The sequence below is a fragment of the Oncorhynchus mykiss genome, chromosome 7, assembly GCF_013265735.2.
Source record: "Oncorhynchus mykiss isolate Arlee chromosome 7, USDA_OmykA_1.1, whole genome shotgun sequence".
Classification (NCBI taxonomy): domain Eukaryota; kingdom Metazoa; phylum Chordata; class Actinopteri; order Salmoniformes; family Salmonidae; genus Oncorhynchus; species Oncorhynchus mykiss.
The window spans coordinates 7633002-7659930 of NC_048571.1; the positions used below are offsets into that span (position 1 = coordinate 7633002).

Consider the following 26929-nt stretch of genomic DNA (forward strand, 5'->3'; position numbering starts at 1 on the left):
GCATACGATTAGAAATGTAAACAATGCAATTAACTCTTTGCTAATTTCCTAGCGCTAATTAGGGAACACAAACACTAGAAGAAATTGAAATGGATATGCCTGAGGTAATGCGTTACTCTGCATCTCAGTGCTACAGGTGTTCGAATCCAGGCTGTATCTCAAATGGCCGTGATTGGGAGTCCCATAAAAATATGACTTCTGGGCCTTCTCTTTTAGTAAAGTGTTCCCAGGACAAAGAGTATGTTGTTTGGGTAAGAGAAACATCTCATTTCACACCTCTAAAAACTTTAGGTTAAACACTGATTTGAGAAGGACTGATGGGTTTGGTTTGGAACTGTGACCACCCAGTCTGTCGGCCAGAATCAGATAAAGGAAGTCCTTTAAAATGAACACCCCTGCAGCTTAACATAATCTCCTTCACAAGGCTTTTAAACTACACCTCCTGGACGCCGAGGCTCTGAGAAAGACCTTACCTTTTTACTTCCTGGAGAGGAAAGCAGAGAGGTGAGAAAAAGAGAGGGCTGTTAGAATGTTCCTTTTTTTCTGCCCCTCTAAGCTCCAAACCTTTCGTTGTATTTCTGCCTGATGTTACCTTCACTGTGAAACCTTACCTCAGTCTGACTCCACACGCCTCATGCGGGATCTAAAATATCTTGCATTCCACAAACTACACTATCTGGTTATGTGGATACTGTTTATACTGTAGAAACATGTTCAGGCAAACAATACATTTAATGGTGAACACAATGTGCACCAAACCTGGTATGATACATTTAATGGTGAACACAATGTTTACCAAACCTGGTATATGGGATCTGTACAGGATGTTTAGACCATCATCCTCAAGACGACATGCTAATCAATAAGTGGCAACCTTTCTATTGGACAGAACTGTGAGAAATACAGAAACATTACAACGTTGTAGTGTTATGGTTGACGTCATATCTTCCAGCGCCAGATAGCCAATGGGTTGAGAGGAAATGATCAGTCATCAGTCTCATGGGTATGGTGGGCACACAGCCTAAACCAACCAATCACACGACTCCAGGAACAAAAACACCACACTGCAACCTAGTTCACTTTTCATTCTACCTGAATCCAATGTTAACTACAGGTATTTAACAATTATTATACAAAATAAATACTATGTACATATATCACATACCGCACATAGAATCCAGTAAATATAACAGGAGAACTTCTTACGATGAGACAAAATCTAGAAGATTCCGTCAATACTGTCTCGGTTATAAAATAGGAAAAATTAAATAAATTAAACAACAGAAAAGCAACTTCTTAAAATTATAACACCAAATATCTGGTGATCAAACTTTACATCTACTTCCTCTACCATGCAGAAGGAGTGTTAGATGTCATAGACTGTTGGATAGCATGACGCTGATGACGGTAGGAGTGTTAGATGTCATAGACTGTTGGATAGCATGACGCTGATGACGGTAGGAGTGTTAGATGTCATAGACTGTTGGATAGCATGACGCTGATGACGGTAGGAGTGTTAGATGTCATAGACTGTTGGATAGCATGACGCTGATGACGGCAGGAGTGTTAGATGTCATAGACTGTTGGATAGCATGACACTGATGACGGTAGAGCTCAGACAGCCAGTGAGCAGCCAGTAGTGTGTGAGTAGACCGTTACTGCTGTGGAGGAGAGAGGTGGTGGAAAAGATGGCGTCTGTCTTGTTTCTTGGCAACTGCATGTTACAGATGTTTCCTTCACAGCAAGCAGTGCAGACCTGGAATCAGGAGTAGAGATAGAATCACCTTTATTCCCCTAGTACGTTAACACACACACACAATTTGAATAGATGAAATGGTGCTTCCAGCAAAAATCTAAATATACAGACAGAACACAGTCAAACTACAGACAGAACACATACAAACTACAGACAGAACACAGTCAAACTACAGACAGAACACAGTCAAACTACAGACAGAACACAGTCAAACTACAGACAGAACACATACAAACTACAGACAGAACACATACAAACTACAGACAGAACACAGTCAAACTACAGACAGAACACATACAAACTACAGACAGAACACAGTCAAACTACAGACAGAACACAGTCAAACTACAGACAGAACACATACAAACTACAGACAGAACACAGTCAAACTACAGACAGAACACATACAAACTACAGACAGAACACAGTCAAACTACAGACAGAACACATACAAACTACAGACAGAACACATACAAACTACAGACAGAACACATACAAACTACAGACAGAACACAGTCAAACTACAGACAGAACACAGTCAAACTACAGACAGAACACAGTCAAACTACAGACAGAACACATACAAACTACAGACAGAACACAGTCAAACTACAGACAGAACACAGTCAAACTACAGACAGAACACATACAAACTACAGACAGAACACATACAAACTACAGACAGAACACATACAAACTACAGACAGAACACAGTCAAACTACAGACAGAACACATACAAACTACAGACAGAACACATACAAACTACAGACAGAACACATACAAACTACAGACAGAACACAGTCAAACTACAGACAGAACACATACAAACTACAGACAGAACACAGTCAAACTACAGACAGAACACATACCAACTACAGACAGAACACAGTCAAACTACAGACAGAACACATACAAACTACAGACAGAACACAGTCAAACTACAGACAGAACACATACAAACTACAGACAGAACACAGTCAAACTACAGACAGAACACATACAAACTACAGACAGAACACAGTCAAACTACAGACAGAACACAGTCAAACTACAGACAGAACACATACAAACTACAGACAGAACACATACAAACTACAGACAGAACACATACAAACTACAGACAGAACACAGTCAAACTACAGACAGAACACATACAAACTACAGACAGAACACATACAAACTACAGACAGAACACATACAAACTACAGACAGAACACAGTCAAACTACAGACAGAACACAGTCAAACTACAGACAGAACACAGTCAAACTACAGACAGAACACAGTCAAACTACAGACAGAACACAGTCAAACTACAGACAGAACACATACAAACTACAGACAGAACACAGTCAAACTACAGACAGAACACAGTCAAACTACAGACAGAACACATACAAACTACAGACAGAACACATACAAACTACAGACAGAACACAGTCAAACTACAGACAGAACACATACAAACTACAGACAGAACACATACAAACTACAGACAGAACACATACAAACTACAGACAGAACACAGTCAAACTACAGACAGAACACATACAAACTACAGACAGAACACATACAAACTACAGACAGAACACAGTCAAACTACAGACAGAACACATACAAACTACAGACAGAACACAGTCAAACTACAGACAGAACACATACCAACTACAGACAGAACACAGTCAAACTACAGACAGAACACATACAAACTACAGACAGAACACAGTCAAACTACAGACAGAACACATACAAACTACAGACAGAACACATTCAAACTACAGACAGAACACATACAAACTACAGACAGAACACAGTCAAACTACAGACAGAACACAGTCAAACTACAGACAGAACACATACAAACTACAGACAGAACACAGTCAAACTACAGACAGAACAGTCAAACTACAGACAGAACACATACAAACTACAGACAGAACACAGTCAAACTACAGACAGAACAGTCAAACTACAGACAGAACACATACAAACTACAGACAGAACACAGTCAAACTACAGACAGAACACAGTCAAACTACAGACAGAACACATACAAACTACAGACAGAACAGTCAAACTACAGACAGAACACATACAAACTACAGACAGAACACAGTCAAACTACAGACAGAACACATACAAACTACAGACAGAACACATACAAACTACAGACAGAACACATACAAACTACAGACAGAACACAGTCAAACTACAGACAGAACACAGTCAAACTACAGACAGAACACAGTCAAACTACAGACAGAACACATACAAACTACAGACAGAACACATACAAACTACAGACAGAACACATACAAACTACAGACAGAACACATACAAATTACAGACAGAACACAGTCAAACTACAGACAGAACACAGTCAAACTACAGACAGAACACATACAAACTACAGACAGAACACATACAAACTACAGACAGAACACAGTCAAACTACAGACAGAACACATACAAACTACAGACAGAACAAAGTCAAACTACAGACAGAACACAGTCAAACTACAGACAGAACACATACCAACTACAGACAGAACACATACAAACTACAGACAGACTACAGACCGAACACAGAGGAATTTCCAGAAAGACATTCAAATAACAACTGCTGAGAAGGGAACCGATTCTTATCCAAGTGAGATCATTCTAAACCAGGGCCTGGGGATTACCATGACAGTGTGGTAGATCCCACCAGACACCACAGAGCAGAGAGCCACATTCTGAACTGCAAATATTACTAATAAAAGTTCAAACATCATCTTTCTTTCCATACATGCTGTATGTGTGTTCCCGTTGATAACTGCCCCTGGTTAGTCCCTCACCTGGTAAATGAAATGCACTTGTACATTTAGGAGTTGCTTCAGCAGCCGTGTCACAAATGTAATGCTATGCAAAGGAAAGAGGCTTCTTGAATGACCTTGTATCCTTCATGGTTGTCCTGGGTGCAGCCTGTAGACAGACAGTGGGCCGGGGCCACGCAGCGTTTGGTCACAGACACAGTGTTCCCTTGGACGTCCAACACATGGAGGGTGTAGCAGTACCTGGTCTCTGTCAGACACACAGACACTGTCGTTAAAGGTGCAATCTGCAATATTTACAGCTGAGAGATGGATACATGTGATCTAACGTTCAGACACTATGGAATCCTGAGAAATAACGGACCAATGAGCAATAAGTTGAACGATGATAAGAACACATCACTTTCACATTTATTGTGTCAGTTAATGTAAATGCAAATGTAGCTTACTTTTCAACAGCAATGTCATTAATTCCCATGAATATCATGTGTCAACAATCTACTTCTTACTGAAGTGGACGGTAACACTGAAAGAGCCTGAGGTTCAGATGGATTCCAGTGATTTAAAACAATCCTCACATCCTCATGTGATAAACTACTATTTATCATTTGTTAATAACTCAAAGAATGTGCTTTTAAGATCAAATCTTTAAGGCAACAAATAAGTTCACAATGATTTCAGACATTTAGTAGACAACCATGTATCTATATAAAAGAAGAGAGCCTGTGGAAATATACAACCTGCCAATTCAATTTCTTATCTAAACATGTCCAGCTTAAGTGAAATACACCATGTTTAAGATACAGAAACCAGCAAAGACAACATTGATAACCCTTCATTTTACAGCCTGGTATTTTCCTGTCATTTATATTTCTGCTCTGGACGGAGTCGAGAGGGTCTGAAAAACAGGGTTTGATGATAGATACAGAGCAGGCTGTAAATACCAGAAATAGCTTCCTGTAATTACCTCGTGGGCAGTATACGTCCGGAGCCCAGCGATTGCATTCGTAGTTGTCTGGTGCATCTTTACATGTGAAACACTTGAACCCTCCAGGATGAGGTGTGGCTGTGGAGACAAGAGGAGACGAGCACAAGTCTATTATTCGCCATCTAGATTTAATAACATATTTTTGGTAGATTTAATAACATATTTTTGGTAGATTTAATAACATATTTTTGGTAGATTTAATAACATATTTTTGGTAGATTTAATAACATATTTTTGGTAGATTTAATAACATCTCCCAAAATGAAAAAACACTTCCCTGAATCAATACATTGTCATTACTCAATGAGCTATAGAAGAAATGCAAATTGTACATTTGACTCCTAATTGTGAGTTGTTGTAGTCCTCAGAGCTACAGTGATGTGTAGTCCTCAGAGCTACAGCGATGTGTAGTCCTCAGAGCTACAGCGATGTGTAGTCCTCAGAGCTACAGCGATGTGTAGTCCTCAGCGCTACAGCGATGTGTAGTCCTCAGCGCTACAGCGATGTGTAGTCCTCAGAGCTACGGCGATATGTAGTCCTCAGAGCTACGGCGATATGTAGTCCTCAGAGCTACAGCGATGTGGTCCTCAGAGCTACAGTGATATGTAGTCCTCAGAGCTACAGCGATGTGTAGTCCTCAGAGCTACAGCAATATGTAGTCCTCAGAGCTACAGCGATATGTAGTCCTCAGAGCTACAGCGATATGTAGTCCTCAGAGCTACAGCAATATGTAGTCCTCAGAGCTACAGCGATGTGTAGTCCTTAGAGCTACAGCGATGTGTAGTCCTCAGAGCTACAGTGATATGTAGTCCTCAGAGCTACAGCGATGTGTAGTCCTCAGAGCTACAGTGATGTGTAGTCCTCAGAGCTACAGCGATATGTAGTCCTCAGAGCTACAGCGATATGTAGTCCTCAGAGCTACAGCGATGTGTAGTCCTCAGAGCTACAGCGATGTGTAGTCCTCAGAGCTACAGCGATATGTAGTCCTCAGAGCTATAACAGCAAACAAAGGATTGATGTTGCTGCTACAAACAGAGAGCAACTTTCCTTTAAAAACATACATTTAACTACAGTACATACAGGACATTTAACTACAGGACATACAGGACATTTAACTACAGGACATACAGGACATTTAATTACAGTACATACAGGACATTTAACTACAGGACACACAGGACATTTAACTACAGTACATACAGTACATACAGGATATTTAACTACAGTACATACAGGACATTTAACTACAGTACATACAGGACATTTAACTACAGTACATAGAGGACATTTAACTACAGTACATACAGTACATACAGGACATTTAACTACAGTACATACAGGACATTTAACTACAGTACATACAGGACATTTAACTACAGTACATAGAGGACATTTAACTACAGGACATACAGGACATTTAACTACAGTACATACAGGACATTTAACTACAGTACATACAGGACATTTAACTACAGTACATACAGGACATTTAACTACAGGACATACAGGACATTTAACTACAGTACATACAGGACATTTAACTACAGTACATACAGGACATTTAATTACAGTACATACAGGACATTTAACTACAGTACATACAGGACATACAGGACATTTAATTACAGTTCATACAGGACATTTAACTACAGTACATACAGGACATTTAACTACAGGACATACAGGACATTTAACTACAGTACATACAGGACATACAGGACATTTAACTACAGTACATACAGTACATACAGGACATTTAACTACAGGACATACAGGACATTTAACTACAGGACATACAGTACATACAGGACATTTAACTACAGGACATACAGGACATTTAACTACAGTACATACAGTACATACAGGACATTTAACTACAGGACATACAGTACATACAGGACATTTAACTACAGGACATACAGGACATTTAACTACAGGACATACAGGACATTTAACTACAGTACATACAGTACATACAGGACATTTAACTACAGTACATACAGTACATACAGGACATTTAACTACAGTACATACAGTACATACAGGACATTTAACTACAGGACATACATGACATTTAACTACAGTACATACAGGACATTTAACTACAGTACATACAGGACATTTAACTACAGTACATACAGGACATAGAGGACATTTAACTACAGTACATACAGGACATACAGGACATTTAACTACAGTACATACAGTACATACAGGACATTTAACTACAGTACATACAGGACATACAGGACATTTAACTACAGTACATACAGGACATTTAACTACAGTACATACAGGACATACAGGACATTTAACTACAGTACATACAGGACATACAGGACATAGAGGACATTTAACTACAGGACATACAGGACATACAGGACATAGAGGACATTTAACTACAGTACATACAGGACATACAGGACATAGAGGACATTTAACTACAGGACATACAGGACATACAGGACATAGAGGACATTTAACTACAGGACATACAGGACATACAGGACATTTAACTACAGTACATAGAGGACATTTAACTACAGTACATACAGGACATTTAACTACAGTACATACAGGACATTTAACTACAGTACATACAGGACATTTAACTACAGGACATACAGGACATTTAACTACAGTACATACAGGACATTTAACTACAGTACATAGAGGACATTTAACTACAGTACATACAGTACATACAGGACATTTAACTACAGTACATACAGGACATTTAACTACAGTACATACAGGACATTTAACTACAGTACATAGAGGACATTTAACTACAGGACATACAGGACATTTAACTACAGTACATACAGGACATTTAACTACAGTACATAGAGGACATTTAACTACAGTACATACAGGACATTTAACTACAGTACATACAGGACATTTAACTACAGTACATACAGGACATAGAGGACATTTAACTACAGTACATACAGGACATACAGGACATTTAACTACAGTACATACAGGACATTTAACTACAGTCCATAGAGGACATTTAACTACAGGACATACAGGACATTTAACTACAGTACTTACAGGACATTTAACTACAGTACATAGAGGACATTTAACTACAGTACATAGAGGACATTTAACTACAGTACATACAGGACATTTAACTACAGTACATACAGGACATTTAACTACACTCACTCTGTGTGTCTTTGTTAAGTGTTATATTATGAGAGGACGATACAGTTTGAATTGAATTAATGAACCGTCAGTTCAACCGTCTAGATTCTAGAATAGAATGGTCACTAAACTTTGCATGGAGACCATCTGCCGTGATCAAACAGTAGGCTTGTCTGGTTTGTTCAATTGGCAACCATTATGTTAATACTAAGAACACTGGGAATCAGGCCTCCCATTGGATATAGTGCATCCCAAATGGCACCCTATTCCCTGTATAGTGCACTAATTTTGATCAAGGCCCATGGGGTAGTAGTGCACTATAAAGGGAATGACGTACCATTTAGGACACATCCTAAGACAGCTACAGGTCTTAGGGTCATCCAAACGTCACTCAGCGAACAAAAGTCTGCCTGCCTGCCAGTCTCTCACACACACACACACACACACACACACACACACACACACACACACACACACACACACACACACACACACACACACACACACACACACACTAACACATACTCCCTCTAATCCACCCTCCATACCCCAAGCCCCCAGGGCTGGTCAAGGTCATCCTATCCCCCTGTACATGCCGGGGCGTGGGTCCAAACAGACACGCATTTATTGGGGAATTCAGCTCAGATATCCCTATGAAACAAACAACCATAAACCTGATATAGGAGCTCTTGGCTTATCAGATGTTGAAGGCAGATTGTGCCAAGAGAGCTGAGGTAAAATACATTAGATGAGATTTCAGTGTTTGACTGCAGGGAGATGGAGGGGAAGGGGAACCATTAAGGGTCTGACCTCGTACGTGCCTGCCTCTTAGAGCTACTGTGCGTTTCCATACTTCTCATGCGGCGGTGAGCCCAGTTCTCACTGTGGACCAGTATACTGTACTGTAGTCTGAGGAACTGTAGTCTGAAGAACTGTAGTCTGAGGAACTGTAGTCTGAGGAACTGAAGGCTGAGGGACAGAATGCGTCTCAGTTTCACAGAGAGAAAGGGATGGGAAACAGGAAGTCACGTCTGGAAACTCGCACACATCTCACTGATACCCAACACCGCAGATGTAGTAAGCCAGAGACTGTGTCACACAGTGGTACATATTCTGAGTGGATGAGGAAGATGTCTCTACACTGGCATTGTGGATAAATATTGTTTTATTATAATCTCTTCATCTAGATATGGAAAGTACCTTCAAAGATGAAGGCAGGGTGGAGAGAGGCCTGACTGTGACCATTACCAACTGTGGCCATGTCACCTTTGTCTGGGGATCAGAGCAGGGGCGGCATGCACCTCAAAGATCTGAGGGGGCACAAAGTATGTGAGGATGGCTGGGAGGGGGGGGGGGTGTTCGGCAAAGGGCCAAGCCCTTCAAGAATTTTGCCTTTTTCAAACACCTGAAACAGCTTTTTTTTCTACAATCCCACCCTTCAGTCCCTCCATTAAGCTCCACTCAACCCCTCCCATCTATCTCTGTTTGGATTTCTATTTGCTTATATATTGTTCAACTGTGCTGTGATGTTTCACAAAAGTTCTGAACCTTTGTATTCTCATAGTTTATACAGATTGTAAGTTGAAGATAAAGTTTTTCGCTAAGAGTTTTATTATATAGGGCTTCCGAGTGGCGCAGCGATCTAAGGCACTGCATCTCAGTGCAAGAGGTGTCACTACAGACCTTGGTTCAAATTCAGGATGTGTCACATCTGACCGTGATTGGGACCCCCATAGGGCCCAGCGTTGTCCAGGTTTGGCCGGGGTAGGCCGCCATTGTAAATAAGAATTTGTTCTTAACTGACTTGCCTAATTAAATAAAGGTTTGATTTAAATATTATTTATCGATTGACTATGACTTTTAAAATCACCCAGCAGTGCTATTTGCAGAGTTAGCTCCAAATGTTGCAATTCTTCAGCCATTCCTGAACCTGCGACCAAAAACAAGCTACATATTGACAGTACCAAAACAAATGAGCTAATGATTTTGTCTATTCGCAAAAAATCTGCAGAGCTGGGATGGTTGTATCCCACATATAGATAAAATGGTATTGGTTGCAAGAATTTTGTATCGCAATCTAAGTTTTGAATCCAGCGTTGTTTTGTGTATCAGTTTATAAACCATGTGCCATGGTATAGGTACATTGAAATCTCTCCCCAACGATTTTGTAATCTATATGGAGCAGCTGTCCATTTTTGGTCCTGAAATAAAACTGCTATACTTTTTTAATTTATCACAATTGTCTTCGACCAATGTTGTTCTTTAATGCAGGGCTGAGAGAACTTTCCTTACTTTCTCCCCCGTCCACTTGCCTCTTCCGTTTTTGCGGTTATGCTGCAATTAATTGGTTGTAATTTTGAGTAGAGCAGACATGTCCGTATGTTTTTGTTAGCTGCGTGTGTGACGTAACTCCACCAGTCCTATTTATGACATCATTTACAAAGATTATACCATTTTTTGGGGGGGGGGGGGGGGGGGGGTTTATTTATTTTTTTTAAAAATCGTTTTTTATCAATTACAATATTTTGAGTTTAACCTTAATATTTGTTGTCATATTTGTTCTGTCTTTTCTGGGGGATTAAACTGAAATTGAAACCAACTTTCTACGGCTTGTTTTATAAACAGCGACTCTAATTTGATTGATAGCCTGAAATGGCTTCTTGGCGTCTAGTTATAAGGTTTGGAGATTGGGAACCTATCTGGGCGAGCTAAAGACAAATTCATAAAAGAAGAACGAAAAAATAAATCATCATAATATAAAATTACAATAATATATATATTTTTTAAAAACAAACATTTACAGGACAAATCTGAGGGGGAACGTGCCCCTGTGTGCCCCCCCCCCCATAATAACTCTGGATCAGAGGGTCATGGATGGATGCCCTTTCTCTTGGCTGTTATAATGGTCACATCTCAGTATTGATGACTAATTTCAAAGGTCACGGAGACATTGCCAGCAGACTCAACCAGAAGAAAAGAAAGGTGCAACTCCATCTACCACAGTTTGATACAGAAATACATTTCCAATGCGTGTGTATTCATACTTGATGGATGGAGGAGGATGATGTCCTTCACAGTGAAGTCCCGCGATTGAGCCGCTTCCAGCCAATCAGCGATTAGCGTTAAAAGTAGGACCCAGGCTGCTGGCCAGGCCTCCATCATTGGCTGAGACCTTCCACATGCAGCTGTCTGATTGGTCAACGTCCAAGACACTGTTGAGGGAAATCAATCAGTGAATAAAATATTGAAGGTAAACATCCTCAGAGTTGGAGAGAGACAGCGACAGAGAGAAAGAAAGAGATGGATTGAGAGAGATCGATCAGTACATCCGGAGTAGGTGATCAGTTGTCTGTATCTCACTCATGCTGTTGTGTGCGTTGTGCTTTGCTTCATTAGCTAAATGTCATCCAGACCCCGACTCAGATGGCATCCAGTAACTAACCCTATAGTGAATCCCATGAAGCTAGGATCACAGTCTACATACAGTGAGTGGATTGATGAAGGCTTTTCTCAGGTTGCTTGAACGAGGTAAAGGATTGCTTTGAGGACCGACATATTATATATATAACATGTTATTAAATCTGTATTACTAATCTGTTACTAAATCATCTATTATAGTCTATATCTATTAAATGTTATTAAGGCTGTATTAATAATCTGTTACTAAATCATCTATTATAGTCTACAACTACTAACTATCCCTCTTCCCCTCCCATTGAAAACACATTGTAACTGAACAAATGGTTATGGCAGTAAGAGAGCTCCAGCTCTAGGTCAGGCTCCTGGCCCCCACCGGTCACACAGCGACCCAGAGAGGATGGCTCAGTCATGGGGAAGTCATGTTAAGTAAGCCAAAGCTCTACAGCTAAATAACCAGTCAGATTATCGGATGTTCATGTTGTTAATCCCTGACTCTGTAAGACAATGAGAGGAGCTGGACAAAAAGAAGACCAACTAGATTAGAGATGGAATGTCCATTTTGTTTTCCTATGATATACAGCCTGACTACCAGCCCAGGCCAGAGAGGACAATGGTGGGTCTGCCTGGAGGGAGACTGGTGTCTGCCCCACTAAAGACCATATTTACTTCCATACCAGTGAGCCTGGTAAATGGGACCAGTACCCATGACAAAGCCCCCGATGCTGAACTCTCTATGGGTTCAGACCAGGGACAGATAATGAGCCTCCTCTCCTTCTCCATGACTCTGGATGCACAGACTCAACTTGGTTCTACAATGTATGGGCCAATGGCAGGGGTTCAATTACTCAATCCCAGGTAGAGGGAGCAATACTGATACGGTTGGAATTTTACACCTTGCAGAGATAAGATATTGATGGACTTTATTAATCCACTTTCTGCCGAAAACTGAAACTTTTTTTGCACTATTACAAAGCCCTCCTTTACCTCCATTTAACGCCTGGTAATGTGAGCCATTTTTTTTTTGTATAATTAATTTATTCACACAATTTACTATGCTAAGTAGTCTTATCCCATATCAGAAAGATAATCAATATTCATGGATTGAACTTCAAACAAACTCTCCAATCTCTAATAAGAAGCCTTGGTGTGCATCATTATTCAATAAAGTAGCTTGAATAAAGCACATTAGCAAAAAGCTAGAGGATGACCAGGTCTAGCCAGCCTTGGCTTGAACATGAAGTCAGATTTATAAGATTGTATTTTTGCCTGCTGCCCTTCATGACGACGGTACGGTTGTATTTCTGCCTGCTGTCCTTCATGACGACGGTACGGTTGTATTTCTGCCTGCTGTCCTTCATGACGACGGTATGGTTGTATTTTTGCCTGCTGCCCTTCATGACGACGGTACGGTTGTATTTCTGCCTGCTGTCCTTCATGACGACGGTACGGTTGTATTTCTGCCTGCTGCCCTTCATGACGACGGTACGGTTGTATTTTTACCTGCTGTCCTTCATGACGACGGTACGGTTGTATTTCTGCCTGCTGCCCTTCATGACGACGGTACGGTTGTATTTCTGCCTGCTGTCCTTCATGACGACGGTACGGTTGTATTTCTGCCTGCTGCCCTTCATGACGACGGTACGGTTGTATTTCTGCCTGCTGTCCTTCATGACGACGGTACGGTTGTATTTTTGCCTGCTGTCCTTCATGACGACGGTACGGTTGTATTTTTACCTGCTGTCCTTCATGACGACGGTACGGTTGTATTTCTGCCTGCTGCCCTTCATGACGACGGTACGGTTGTATTTTTGCCTGCTGCCCTTCATGACGACCGTAAGGTTGTATTTTTGCCTGCTGCCCTTCATGACGACGGTACGGTTGTATTTTTGCCTGCTGCCCTTCATGACGACGGTACGGTTGTATTTCTGCCTGCTGTCCTTCATGACGACGGTACGGTTGTATTTTTGCCTGCTGCCCTTCATGACGACGGTATGGTTGTATTTTTGCCTGCTGCCCTTCATGACGACGGTATGGTTGTATTTTTGCCTGCTGCCCTTCATGACGACGGTACGGTTGTATTTTTGCCTGCTGCCCTTCATGACGACCGTAAGGTTGTATTTTTGCCTGCTGCCCTTCATGACGACGGTATGGTTGTATTTTTGCCTGCTGCCCTTCATGACGACGGTACGGTTGTATTTTTGCCTGCTGTCCTTCATGACGACGGTACGGTTGTATTTTTGCCTGCTGCCCTTCATGACGACGGTATGGTTGTATTTTTGCCTGCTGCCCTTCATGACGAAGGTATGGTTGTATTTTTGCCTGCTGCCCTTCATGACGACGGTATGGTTGTATTTTTGCCTGCTGCCCTTCATGACGACGGTATGGTTGTATTTTTACCTGCTGTCCTTCATGACGACAGTACGGTTGTATTTTTGCCTGCTGCCCTTCATGACGACGGTACGGTTGTATTTTTGCCTGCTGCCCTTCATGACGACGGTACGGTTGTATTTTTGCCTGCTGTCCTTCATGACGACGGTACGGTTGTATTTTTGCCTGCTGCCCTTCATGACGACGGTATGGTTGTATTTTTGCCTGCTGCCCTTCATGACGAAGGTATGGTTGTATTTTTGCCTGCTGCCCTTCATGACGACAGTACGGTTGTATTTTTGCCTGCTGCCCTTCATGACGACGGTATGGTTGTATTTTTGCCTGCTGCCCTTCATGACGAAGGTATGGTTGTATTTTTGCCTGCTGCCCTTCATGACGACAGTACGGTTGTATTTTTGCCTGCTGCCCTTCATGACGACGGTACGGTTGTATTTTTGCCTGCTGCCCTTCATGACGACGGTACGGTTGTATTTTTGCCTGCTGTCCTTCATGACGACGGTACGGTTGTATTTTTGCCTGCTGCCCTTCATGACGACGGTATGGTTGTATTTTTACCTGCTGTCCTTCATGACGACAGTACGGTTGTATTTTTGCCTGCTGCCCTTCATGACGACGGTACGGTTGTATTTTTGCCTGCTGCCCTTCATGACGACGGTATGGTTGTATTTTTACCTGCTGTCCTTCATGACGACAGTACGGTTGTATTTTTGCCTGCTGCCCTTCATGACGACGGTACGGTTGTATTTTTGCCTGCTGTCCATCATGACGACGGTACGGTTGTATTTTTGCCTGCTGTCCTTCATGACGACGGTACGGTTGTATTTTTGCCTGCTGTCCATCATGACGACGGTACGGTTGTATTTTTGCCTGCTGCCCTTCATGACGACAGTACGGTTGTATTTTTGCCTGCTGCCCTTCATGACGACGGTACGGTTGTATTTCTGCCTGCTGTCCTTCATGACGACGGTACGGTTGTATTTCTGCCTGCTGTCCTTCATGACGACCGTACGGTTGTATTTTTGCCTGCTGTCCTTCATGACGACCGTACGGTTGTATTTTTGCCTGCTGCCCTTCATGACGACGGTACGGTTGTATTTGTGCCTGCTGCCCTTCATGACGACGGTATGGTTGTATTTTTACCTGCTGTCCTTCATGACGACAGTACGGTTGTATTTTTGCCTGCTGCCCTTCATGACGACGGTATGGTTGTATTTTTGCCTGCTGTCCTTCATGACGACGGTACGGTTGTATTTTTGCCTGCTGCCTTTCATGACGACGGTATGGTTGTATTTTTACCTGCTGTCCTTCATGACGACAGTACCGTTGTATTTTTGCCTGCTGCCCTTCATGACGACGGTACGGTTGTATTTTTGCCTGCTGCCCTTCATGACGACGGTACGGTTGTATTTTTGCCTGCTGTCCTTCATGACGACCGTACGGTTGTATTTTTGCCTGCTGCCCTTCATGACGACGGTATGGTTGTATTTTTACCTGCTGTCCTTCATGACGACTGTACGGTTGTATTTTTGCCTGCTGCCCTTCATGACGACGGTACGGTTGTATTTTTGCCTGCTGCCCTTCATGACGATGGTACGGTTGTATTTTTGCCTGCTGCCCTTCATGACGACGGTATGGTTGTATTTTTGCCTGCTGCCCTTCATGACGAAGGTATGGTTGTATTTTTGCCTGCTGCCCTTCATGACGACAGTACGGTTGTATTTTTGCCTGCTGCCCTTCATGACGACGGTATGGTTGTATTTTTGCCTGCTGCCCTTCATGACGAAGGTATGGTTGTATTTTTGCCTGCTGCCCTTCATGACAACAGTACGGTTGTATTTTTGCCTGCTGCCCTTCATGACGACGGTATGGTTGTATTTTTGCCTGCTGCCCTTCATGACGACGGTACGGTTGTATTTTTGCCTGCTGTCCTTCATGACGACGGTACGGTTGTATTTTTGCCTGCTGCCCTTCATGACGACGGTATGGTTGTATTTTTACCTGCTGCCCTTCATGACGACGGTACGGTTGTATTTTTTGCCTGCTGCCCTTCATGACGACGGTACGGTTGTATTTTTGCCTGCTGCCCTTCATGACGACGGTACGGTTGTATTTTTGCCTGCTGCCCTTCATGACGACGGTATGGTTGTATTTTTGCCTGCTGCCCTTCATGACGACGGTACGGTTGTATTTTTGCCTGCTGCCCTTCATGACGACGGTACGGTTGTATTTTTGCCTGCTGCCCTTCATGACGACGGTACGGTTGTATTTTTGCCTGCTGCCCTTCATGACGACGGTACGGTTGTATTTTTGCCTGCTGTCCTTCATGACGACCGTAAGGTTGTATTTTTGCCTGCTGCCCTTCATGACGACAGTACGGTTGTATTTTTGCCTGCTGCCCTTCATGACGACCGTACGGTTGTATTTTTGCCTGCTGCCCTTCATGACGACAGTACGGTTGTATTTTTGCCTGCTGCCCTTCATGACGACCGTACGGTTGTATTTTTGCCTGCTGCCCTTCATGACGACAGTACGGTTGTATTTTTGCCTGCTGCCCTTCATGACGACGGTACGGTTGTATTTTTGCCTGCTGCCCTTCATGACGACGGTATGGTTGTATTTTTGCCTGCTGCCCTTCATGACGGTTGTATTATGTATAAATATATTTACGTGCAATCTTCATGAGATACACAGCAGACAATCTAATCCAAACTAAAATATAAGTATTATATATTTATTATATATTTATTCATATCAGATTGATGCACATAATTCTAAGCACATTATGTAGTTTCCATTCAAGTCTTTCTTTTCAAAGCACGTCAACTAGAATACATTGAGACAGGAACCTCAACTCTCCTTCCTTCCTCTCAACCCTTCTGCTAGAGCTGGAGCAATAAACAGATCTGTCACCAACACTTTATTACCTGCATGCCAGTGGAGGCTGAGGGGAGGGCGGCTCACAATAATGGCTGGAACGGAGTCAGTGGAACGGCATCAAACACGTGGAAACCATGGAAACCATGTGTTTGATGTATTTGATACCATTCCACTGATTCCGCTCCAGTCATTACCACGAGCCCGTCCTTCTCAATTAAGGTGCCAACAGCCTCCTGTGCTGCATGCATTCTTTTGGAAATGAAAGAGTGGTTGTTGCGGTAGCGTTTTAGCATATAAAGTAATATTGTATTTAATTTTGATTAGATTCAAGGGCAGATTTACAGTGGATTGATGGCAGGAAATGGCTTCAATTAAATCCTTCCTCTAAGATGAGACTTGCATAGAAACCACATGCATTCTCTCTCATCATTTTATCTCTCTCTATTTATTTCTCCCTCTACATCGCTCTCTTTCTCTGCATTCCACTGGCCACTGGCCAGTAATCACTTGCCCAGGTGGAAGGTCGGGCAGGAAATGAGAGAGAGAGAGAGAGACTGTAATGTTTACTTTAAATTGTTATTGTTTATTTCACTTTTGTTTATTATCTAGTTCACTTGCATTGGCAATGTTAACATATCTGATCCAGGACTCCTGTCCTCCTGTACTAGGACCAGGTGGGAAAGGTGATCCTGAACCAGGACTCCTGTCCTCCTGTACTAGGACCAAGTGGGAAAGGTGATCCTGAACCAGGACTCCTGTCCTCCTGTACTAGGAGGTAGAACCCTTTTGGGTTCCAAATAGAACCCTTTTGGTTCCACGAGAAACCTGTAACCAAAAAGTGTTATCCTATGGGGACAGCCAAAGAACACTTTTGGAACCCTTTTTTCTAACCGTACGGTTGTATTTTTGCCTGCTGCCCTTCATGACGACAGTACGGTTGTATTTTTGCCTGCTGCCCTTCATGACGACGGTATGGTTGTATTTTTGCCTGCTGCCCTTCATGACGGTTGTATTATGTATAAATATATTTACGTGCAATCTTCATGAGATACACAGCAGACAATCTAATCCAAACTAAAATATAAGTATTATATATTTATTATATATTTATTCATATCAGATTGATGCACATAATTCTAAGCACATTATGTAGTTTCCATTCAAGTCTTTCTTTTCAAAGCACGTCAACTAGAATACATTGAGACAGGAACCTCAACTCTCCTTCCTTCCTCTCAACCCTTCTGCTAGAGCTGGAGCAATAAACAGATCTGTCACCAACACTTTATTACCTGCATGCCAGTGGAGGCTGAGGGGAGGGCGGCTCACAATAATGGCTGGAACGGAGTCAGTGGAACGGCATCAAACACGTGGAAACCATGGAAACCATGTGTTTGATGTATTTGATACCATTCCACTGATTCCGCTCCAGTCATTACCACGAGCCCGTCCTTCTCAATTAAGGTGCCAACAGCCTCCTGTGCTACATGCATTCTTTTGGAAATGAAAGAGTGGTTGTTGCGGTAGCGTTTTAGCATATAAAGTAATATTGTATTTAATTTTGATTAGATTCAAGGGCAGATTTACAGTGGATTGATGGCAGGAAATGGCTTCAATTAAATCCTTCCTCTAAGATGAGACTTGCATAGAAACCACATGCATTCTCTCTCATCATTTTATCTCTCTCTATTTATTTCTCCCTCTACATCGCTCTCTTTCTCTGCATTCCACTGGCCACTGGCCAGTAATCACTTGCCCAGGTGGAAGGTCGGGCAGGAAATGAGAGAGAGAGAGAGAGACTGTAATGTTTACTTTAAATTGTTATTGTTTATTTCACTTTTGTTTATTATCTAGTTCACTTGCATTGGCAATGTTAACATATCTGATCCAGGACTCCTGTCCTCCTGTACTAGGACCAGGTGGGAAAGGTGATCCTGAACCAGGACTCCTGTCCTCCTGTACTAGGACCAAGTGGGAAAGGTGATCCTGAACCAGGACTCCTGTCCTCCTGTACTAGGACCAGGTGGGAAAGGTGATCCTGAACCAGGACTCCTGTCCTCCTGTACTAGGGCCAGGTGGGAAAAGTGATCCTGAACCAGGACTCCTGTCCTCCTGTACTAGGACCAGGTGGGAAAGGTGATCCTGAACCAGGACTCCTGTCCTCCTGTACTAGGGCTAGGTGGAAAAGGTGATCCTGAACCAGGACTCCTGTCCTCCTGTACTAGGGCCAGGTGGGAAAGGTGATCCTGAACCAGGACTCCTGTCCTCCTGTGCTAGGACCAGGTGGGAAAGGTGATCCTGAACCAGGCAACGTGATGTTCCAGGTCAAACAGGGAACAACAATCCTCTGTGAATGACTGGGGTTCTTCCCTTCACTACAGTACAGAGGCACAGAGAGAGAGATGCTAATACCTTCTGTTGTGTTCAGAGATCCACAAGAACTAGTCAGACCAAATGTGGGTGTAGGAGTATGATTCTCTCTATAATGTCATTTATCTCTGTGGGATACTACAACACTGAGTAAGAAGCTAAGAGACTTCTGAACCACTATAGTCAGCCAACAGAGGATTATACAGTATACATGGGCCTCTATGTATGAGAATCTGGTTAGTCCCAGGTAGCACAGTTGGTAGAGCATGGTGCTTGGAAAGCCAGGGCTGTGGGTTTGATTCCCATGGGGGACCAGTATGAAAATCTGTGCACTCATAAGAGATGATGCAAATTACTAAAAGAGGCTAGGGTTAATTAAGATAAATTATAACTTAATCCTAAATGACAACAACAGCTAAATTATTGCAACTGAAGAGAGAGCAACTTAGTCTAAGTGTAGTGCTGGTCTGGAAGATGATAAAAACCTGGTCAAAAAGAATTTCCCTCAAGTCACACAGCATATGTCTCATGTAACAAAATCGTCGGTTTTGGATTCCAAAGAAAGACTGGTCGCAATTAAGCTTTAAATCAATATCCATTCCATTGAAATTCAAGATTGAATCGTGTGTAGAGCACAGATTGTTGAACCACTTTGAGGTGCTGTAAGTCAACTGTAAGGTCTCTTAACCCTCTGGTACCTCCATAGACAGGGCCATATTGTGGGAGTAGATATAATTAGTGATTATACAGAGGGCAGCCTGGGATAAGAACCTGCTGCTGTCCATTTTATAGTTAGTCCTGAGGTAAATCTGTCACTCACTGATTTAGTGAAAAAAAAGGAGCTATCTAGAACCTTAAAGGGTTCCTCGGCTGTCCCCATAGGAGAACCCTTTGAAGAACCCCTTTTAAGTTTCAGGTAGAACCCTTTTGGGTTCCAAATAGAACCCTTTTGGTTCCACGAGAAACCTGTAACCAAAAAGTGTTATCCTATGGGGACAGCCAAAGAACACTTTTGGAACCCTTTTTTCTAAGAGTGAACTCTATGTTTCAATGGACTGAAGCCCATACTGTACCTCTACATGCCTGGTCTCTGGGACTGACTGCTAGAGAAGTAGTAGGACTGGCACAGAGAAATGTATTGCGGAGGCGTTGTGCCCTTCAGTGTCACTGTGGAACGTCAAGAGGTTGTCTGGGAGGCTGCTGGTGATATGGCGCTAGTCGATGAGATATGGTCTACTCTCCAAGAGCTCCGGACATCCTGTCGGTTCTATTACTGTACCATCCTGCCCTTTATGAAGGCGTAGAACATTCCTTTATGTAGACCTAGAACATTCCTTTATGTAGACCTAGAACATTCCTTTATGATGATGTAGAACATTCCTTTATGATGATGTAGAACATTCCTTTATGATGACCTAAAACATTCCTTTATGATGACCTAGAACATTCCTTTATGATGACGTAGAACATTCCTGTATGTAGACCTAGAACATTCCTTTATGATGATGTAGAACATTTCTTTATGATGATGTAGAACATTCCTGTATGTAGACCTAGAACATTCCTTTATGATGATGTAGAACATTCCTTTATGATGATGTAGAAAATTCCTTTATGATGGCGTAGAACATTCCTTTATAATGACGTAGAACATTCCTGTATGTAGACCTAGAACATTCCTTTATGATGATGTAGAACATTCCTTTATGATGATGTAGAACATTCCTTTATGATGACCTAGAACATTCCTTTATGATGATCTAGAACATTCCTTTATGATGACCTAGAACATTCCTTTATGATGACGTAGAAAATTCCTGTATGTAGACCTAGAACATTCCTTTATGATGATGTAGAACATTCCTTTATGATGATGTAGAAAATTCCTGTATGTAGACCTAGAACATTCCTTTATGATGATGTAGAACATTCCTTTATGATGACGTAGAACATTCCTTTATAATGACGTAGAACATTCCTGTACGTAGACCTAGAACATTCCTTTATGATGATGTAGAACATTCCTTTATGATGACGTAGAACATTCCTTTATAATGACGTAGAACATTCCTGTATGTAGACCTAAAACATTCCTTTATGATGATATAGAACATTCCTTTATGATGACCTAGAACATTCCTTTATGATGCTTTATGATGACGTAGAACATTCCTTTAGGATGTTCTAGAACATTCCTTTATGATGACCTAGAACATTCCTTTATGATGACCTAGAACATTCCTTTATGATGACCTAGAACATTCCTTTATGATGATGTAGAACATTCCATTATGATGACCTAGAACATTCCTTTATGATGATGTATAACATTCCTGTATGTAGACCTAGAACATTCCTTTATGATGATGTAGAACATTCCTTTATGTTGACCTAGAACATTCCTTTATGATGCTTTATGATGACGTAGAACATTCCTTTAGGATGTTCTAGAACATTCCTTTATGATGCTTTATGATGACCTAGAACATTCCTTTATGATGACATAGAACATTCCTTTATGATGACCTAGAACATTCCTTTATGATGACGTAGAACATTCCTTTATGATGACCTAGAACATTCCTTTATGATGACCTAGAACATTCCTTTATGATGACCTAGAACATTCCTTTATGATGACCTAGAACATTCCTTTATGATGACCTAGAACATCCCTTTATGATGACCTAGAACATTCCTTTATGATGATGTATAACATTCCTGTATGTAGACCTAGAACATTCCTTTATGATGACTTAGAACATTCCTTTTTGATGACGTAGAACATTCCTGTATGTAGACCTAGAACATTCCTTTATGATGATGTAGAACATTCCTTTATGTTGACCTAGAACATTCCTTTATGATGCTTTATGATGACGTAGAACATTCCTTTAGGATGTTCTAGAACATTCCTTTATGATGCTTTATGATGACCTAGAACATTCCTTTATGATGATGTAGAACATTCCTTTATGATGACCTAGAACATTCCTTTATGATGACGTAGAACATTCCTTTATGATGACCTAGAACATTCCTTTATGATGACCTAGAACATTCCTTTATGATGACCTAGAACATTCCTTTATGATGACGTAGAACATTCCTTTATGATGATGTAGAACATTCCTTTATGATGATGTAGAACATTCCTTTAAATTGACCTAGAACATTCCTTTATGATGATGTAGAACATTCCTTTAAATTGACGTAGAACGTTCCTTTATGATGATGTAGAACATTCCATTATGATGACCTAGAACATTCCTTTATGATGACGTAGAACATTCCTTTATGATGATGTAGAATATTCCATTATGATGACCTAGAACATTCCTTTATGATGACTTAGAACATTCCTTTTTGATGACCTAGAACATACTTGATGATGCTTTATGATGACCTAGAACATTCCTTTATGATGACGTAGAACATTCCTTTATGATGACCCATAACATTCTTGATCATGCTTTATGATGACCTAGAACATTCCTTTATGATGACATAGAACATTCCTTTATGATGACCTAGAACATTCTTGATCATGCTTTATGATGACCTAGAACATTCCTTTATGATGACCTAGAACATTCTTTAAGATGCTTTATGATGACCTAAAACATTCCTTTATGATGACCTAGAACATTCTTTAAGATGTTTTATGATGACCTAGAACATTCCTTTATGATGACATAGAACATTCCTTTATGATGACCTAGAACATTCTTTAAGATGCTTTATGATGACCTAAAACATTCCTTTATGATGACCTAGAACATTCTTTAAGATGTTTTATGATGACCTAGAACATTCCTTTATGATGACATAGAACATTCCTTTATGATGTCAAGTTGAGTTAGGGCTTTATTCAATCAGATCCGCTTTAGCCTACATCCACATAGTGGTTGTTTTGGCAGTGTCAGAGTTGGAACTGTGTTAGAGCTGTCAGATCTGCTTTAGCCTACATCCACATAGTGGTTGTTTTGGCAGTGTCAGAGTTGGAACTGTGTTAGATCTGTCAGATCCACAAGTGGTTCCTGGCAGTATACATCAAGTGGGCATTGCCATTGGCTGCACGGAGTCGGATTATTAAGAGAAATCCCATGCAGCCTTGTTTGAACACTAGAATGTGAGATGTAATCTACATCTTGATTAGGCTGATAGAAATCCTCGTATTGATTAAGGATTTTAAATTTGAGATATAGCCTACACTTTCTCATTCTGAACTTGTAACGTGAGTGGGACAGGTGTGTCTTCGTGACATTGATCAAGAGTAGCTGCTCACTGATTTGACACCTCTGACACCTCCGACACCAAAACATCAGCTATGCGGGTGTCGGCTATAACCGGTTAATGCTTGATCTGATTGAATCTAGGCCTTAGTGCTGGGTGCTGAGGTTGGTGTAGACAGGCAGACAGGTGGTGTGAGGATATGGAGCAATGAATGGACCAGCGGACGGATTGACACACAGCAGGCTCTGGACCTCTGGACCTCTGGCTGCCTGGAGTCACAGACTTGGATTCTCTACTTTTCCCCCATCTCTTCTTCCTGACCCTGTGGCTCCACTACTTCCATCTCTAATTAAGTGATTTGTAAGAGAGAGGCCCGTTTTGGACTACAGGGGCCAGAGGCTGTCCCTCCCCAGTTAGGGTGCTGTACAAATGGAATTTCTGTTGCATGGCTTTTACGTGAAAAGGGAGAGCGAGAGAGAGAAGGAGAGAGAAGGAGAGAGAAGGAGAGAGAAGGAGAGAGAAAGAGAGGGAGAGGAGAGACCACTGACTTCTACATATTAAGGAAAGGAGGCTTCTAAAAAAAATCTCAATTACAAGACTCACAACAGCCACACTCACACCCCGTTCCACACTCTCACACACAGACAGACTGCCTCTGTGATGACCGGGCCAGACCACAAATAGACATGTTTTTACTTGAGTGAGTTTAAAAGGAATTCCGGCAAACAGCTTGTTTAGAATGCTTCCCAGTACCTGTTTATTTTAAAGTTATAGCATGACGCCATGATGCGTCTTTTTAAGTAGTTGGGAAAATACGGAGTGGAATTGAAGCTGAACTGAGAACACATGCAGATGTTTTTCTAGGAGAGGCCAGACAGACTTCCTGAGAAAATGCCAAACACACTGCCTTCAGAAAGTATTCAGACCACTTGACTTTCTCCACATGTTATTACATTACAACCGTATTCCAAAATGGATGAAATCGTTTTTTCCACCCCCCCATCATCACCCCCATCTGCACACAATACCCCATAACCACAAAGCAAAAACAGGATTTAAAAAAATGTTTGCAACAGAAAGAATCTGACAGTGGACTGCAGGAACATAGGTGTACAGTGATGTCAGTGTGAGGACTCTCTCTGCACACCTGGACAGTAGTAATTCTACAGTATGGTTGTAGTGAACCTGCTGATGGTAGAAGCCTCAGGGCAGCCAGTTTGAAGCCCTGTCATTCCTATAGCCATAATAACACCACTTAACACTGTAGTGTACCTCACTTGTTTAATGTAGGCCTACCACACAGCTGTGGAAGAGTGCTTCCCATACCGACCTTGCCCTTCCACATATCTGACCGATTTTAGCACTAGCAAACCTCATTTAGCTTCAATACAATAACATACAACAATATGGCCAACTGTTAAATCTGGAGAGAAGAATTCCTGCTCTCTCTGCTTTCTCAGTGTGTCGATTGTCTTTCATTGTGCTGAGGCAGCCATAAGTAAATTTACACTCAGTGGATTATTTATGGGCCAGGCACATATGGCAGCGCTGCACTGGCATTGCAGTTCCTAAACCTGTGCCATGCACCTGCTAACGTTACTACTTTAAGTATTCCCTAAATCAGTCTGACAGCTGTGCCATCTCATCCCCTTTGAATGGGGATCACTTAAAATAATGGTATGGTCACAATTCATAATCTGCTGAATTTGAGAAAACTCCGTTTCAAATAGTTTAAAACGAGATAGAGAGCTAATTGTATTTGATATAGTACAGGGACCACCGCAAGTAAAACGTACGAAGTTTCCAAACAACTCACATTTGACTACTAACCAACTGAAACGCGCACTGATTTGTCTGTTGGAAATACAGATGGGTAAGAAATATGCCGATAAGAATAGTTGTTTTTGTGGATCACAGCTGTTTTTCTGTCTCATATCTCATTTCATTGTGCACAGTGTTCAACCTGAAGAATCATTAAAAAAAAATACTGCTCCGCAATCTCTGAAAACAACACTTACCCAAATAAAACGCCTCCCGAACTTCGTGGGTAAATCAACTGAAGAATATTCCACTTGTTAGTCTAGATAAACACTACATTCCTGCTCAGAAGTGGATGTGTAGCCCGATGGAATCGACATACTAGTGAGAACGAACGCCGCTCTTGTCGTCCTCTTGCAGTTTCGGGAGTTTCTGTAGGCGTGTATAATACGTAACCATTGGAACGTCAGTGCAAGAGAGATGTAGGGGGAATTGGGAAGATGGGGGGTCTTCACCTTATCCATCCCATATCCATTGTATTCATCTACACATATGGTACATGGACTATTGTAAAGACATGACAAATGTTTTTCAATATCAATATTTTTACTTTTAAGATCTAAAATGGTTTTTACAATTTTGACTAATATATGTGTTATTATTTAACTGTTACACACATTTTAAAATCACTCAAATGAAATGAAGAGGCTAGAATGGAAACATATTTTTTAAATGTATTTAACTGTTTTACACAAACCTAAATCAGTTCCACATAATCACTGTCCTCTAGTGGGGATAACTCTTTAGGAGCAACGCCAATAAATATACTATGAGCTGGCTCTTTGAAATCTGTTATAAAGGGTTCAGATTCCACTAGGGCCTGACAGACCACACATGGTTTCTCTAGATCTCTTTCCACTAGCAACATTTATCACAAAGTTGAATAGCTTTATGAACTTTAATTGCTGATTGTGTGTGACAAAATATTCCTTTCCCCAGTGGAAAAACTCTCAGTGACATGCATTCATTTACCAAATACATAGATCCTTCAAGAACAGACCTAGAGAGGAATGCCTACATAAAGTCTGAACATAAACCAGGTTGACGTAGAAATAGATTGGCAGGGCTGTAAGAGTTTCCTGTTCCTGGAAACTGAACACATATGAAGAA

General features: G+C 41.4%; 1 protein-coding gene across 1 annotated transcript; it reads right to left on the reverse strand.

Moving 5' to 3' along the window:
- Positions 1 to 680: 680 nt before the first annotated feature.
- LOC110495391 (ly6/PLAUR domain-containing protein 6) lies at positions 681 to 26194 on the reverse strand. Its single transcript, XM_036982334.1, has 5 exons — positions 26020 to 26194; positions 11758 to 11925; positions 5537 to 5635; positions 4689 to 4819; positions 681 to 1756 (listed from the first exon to the last, which is right to left on the reverse strand). The coding sequence occupies exons 2-5, from the start codon at positions 11873 to 11875 to the stop codon at positions 1574 to 1576; spliced, it is 531 nt and encodes a 176-aa protein (XP_036838229.1). The 5' UTR covers positions 11876 to 11925; positions 26020 to 26194; the 3' UTR covers positions 681 to 1573.
- Between the last annotated feature and the right edge of the window lie 735 nt (positions 26195 to 26929).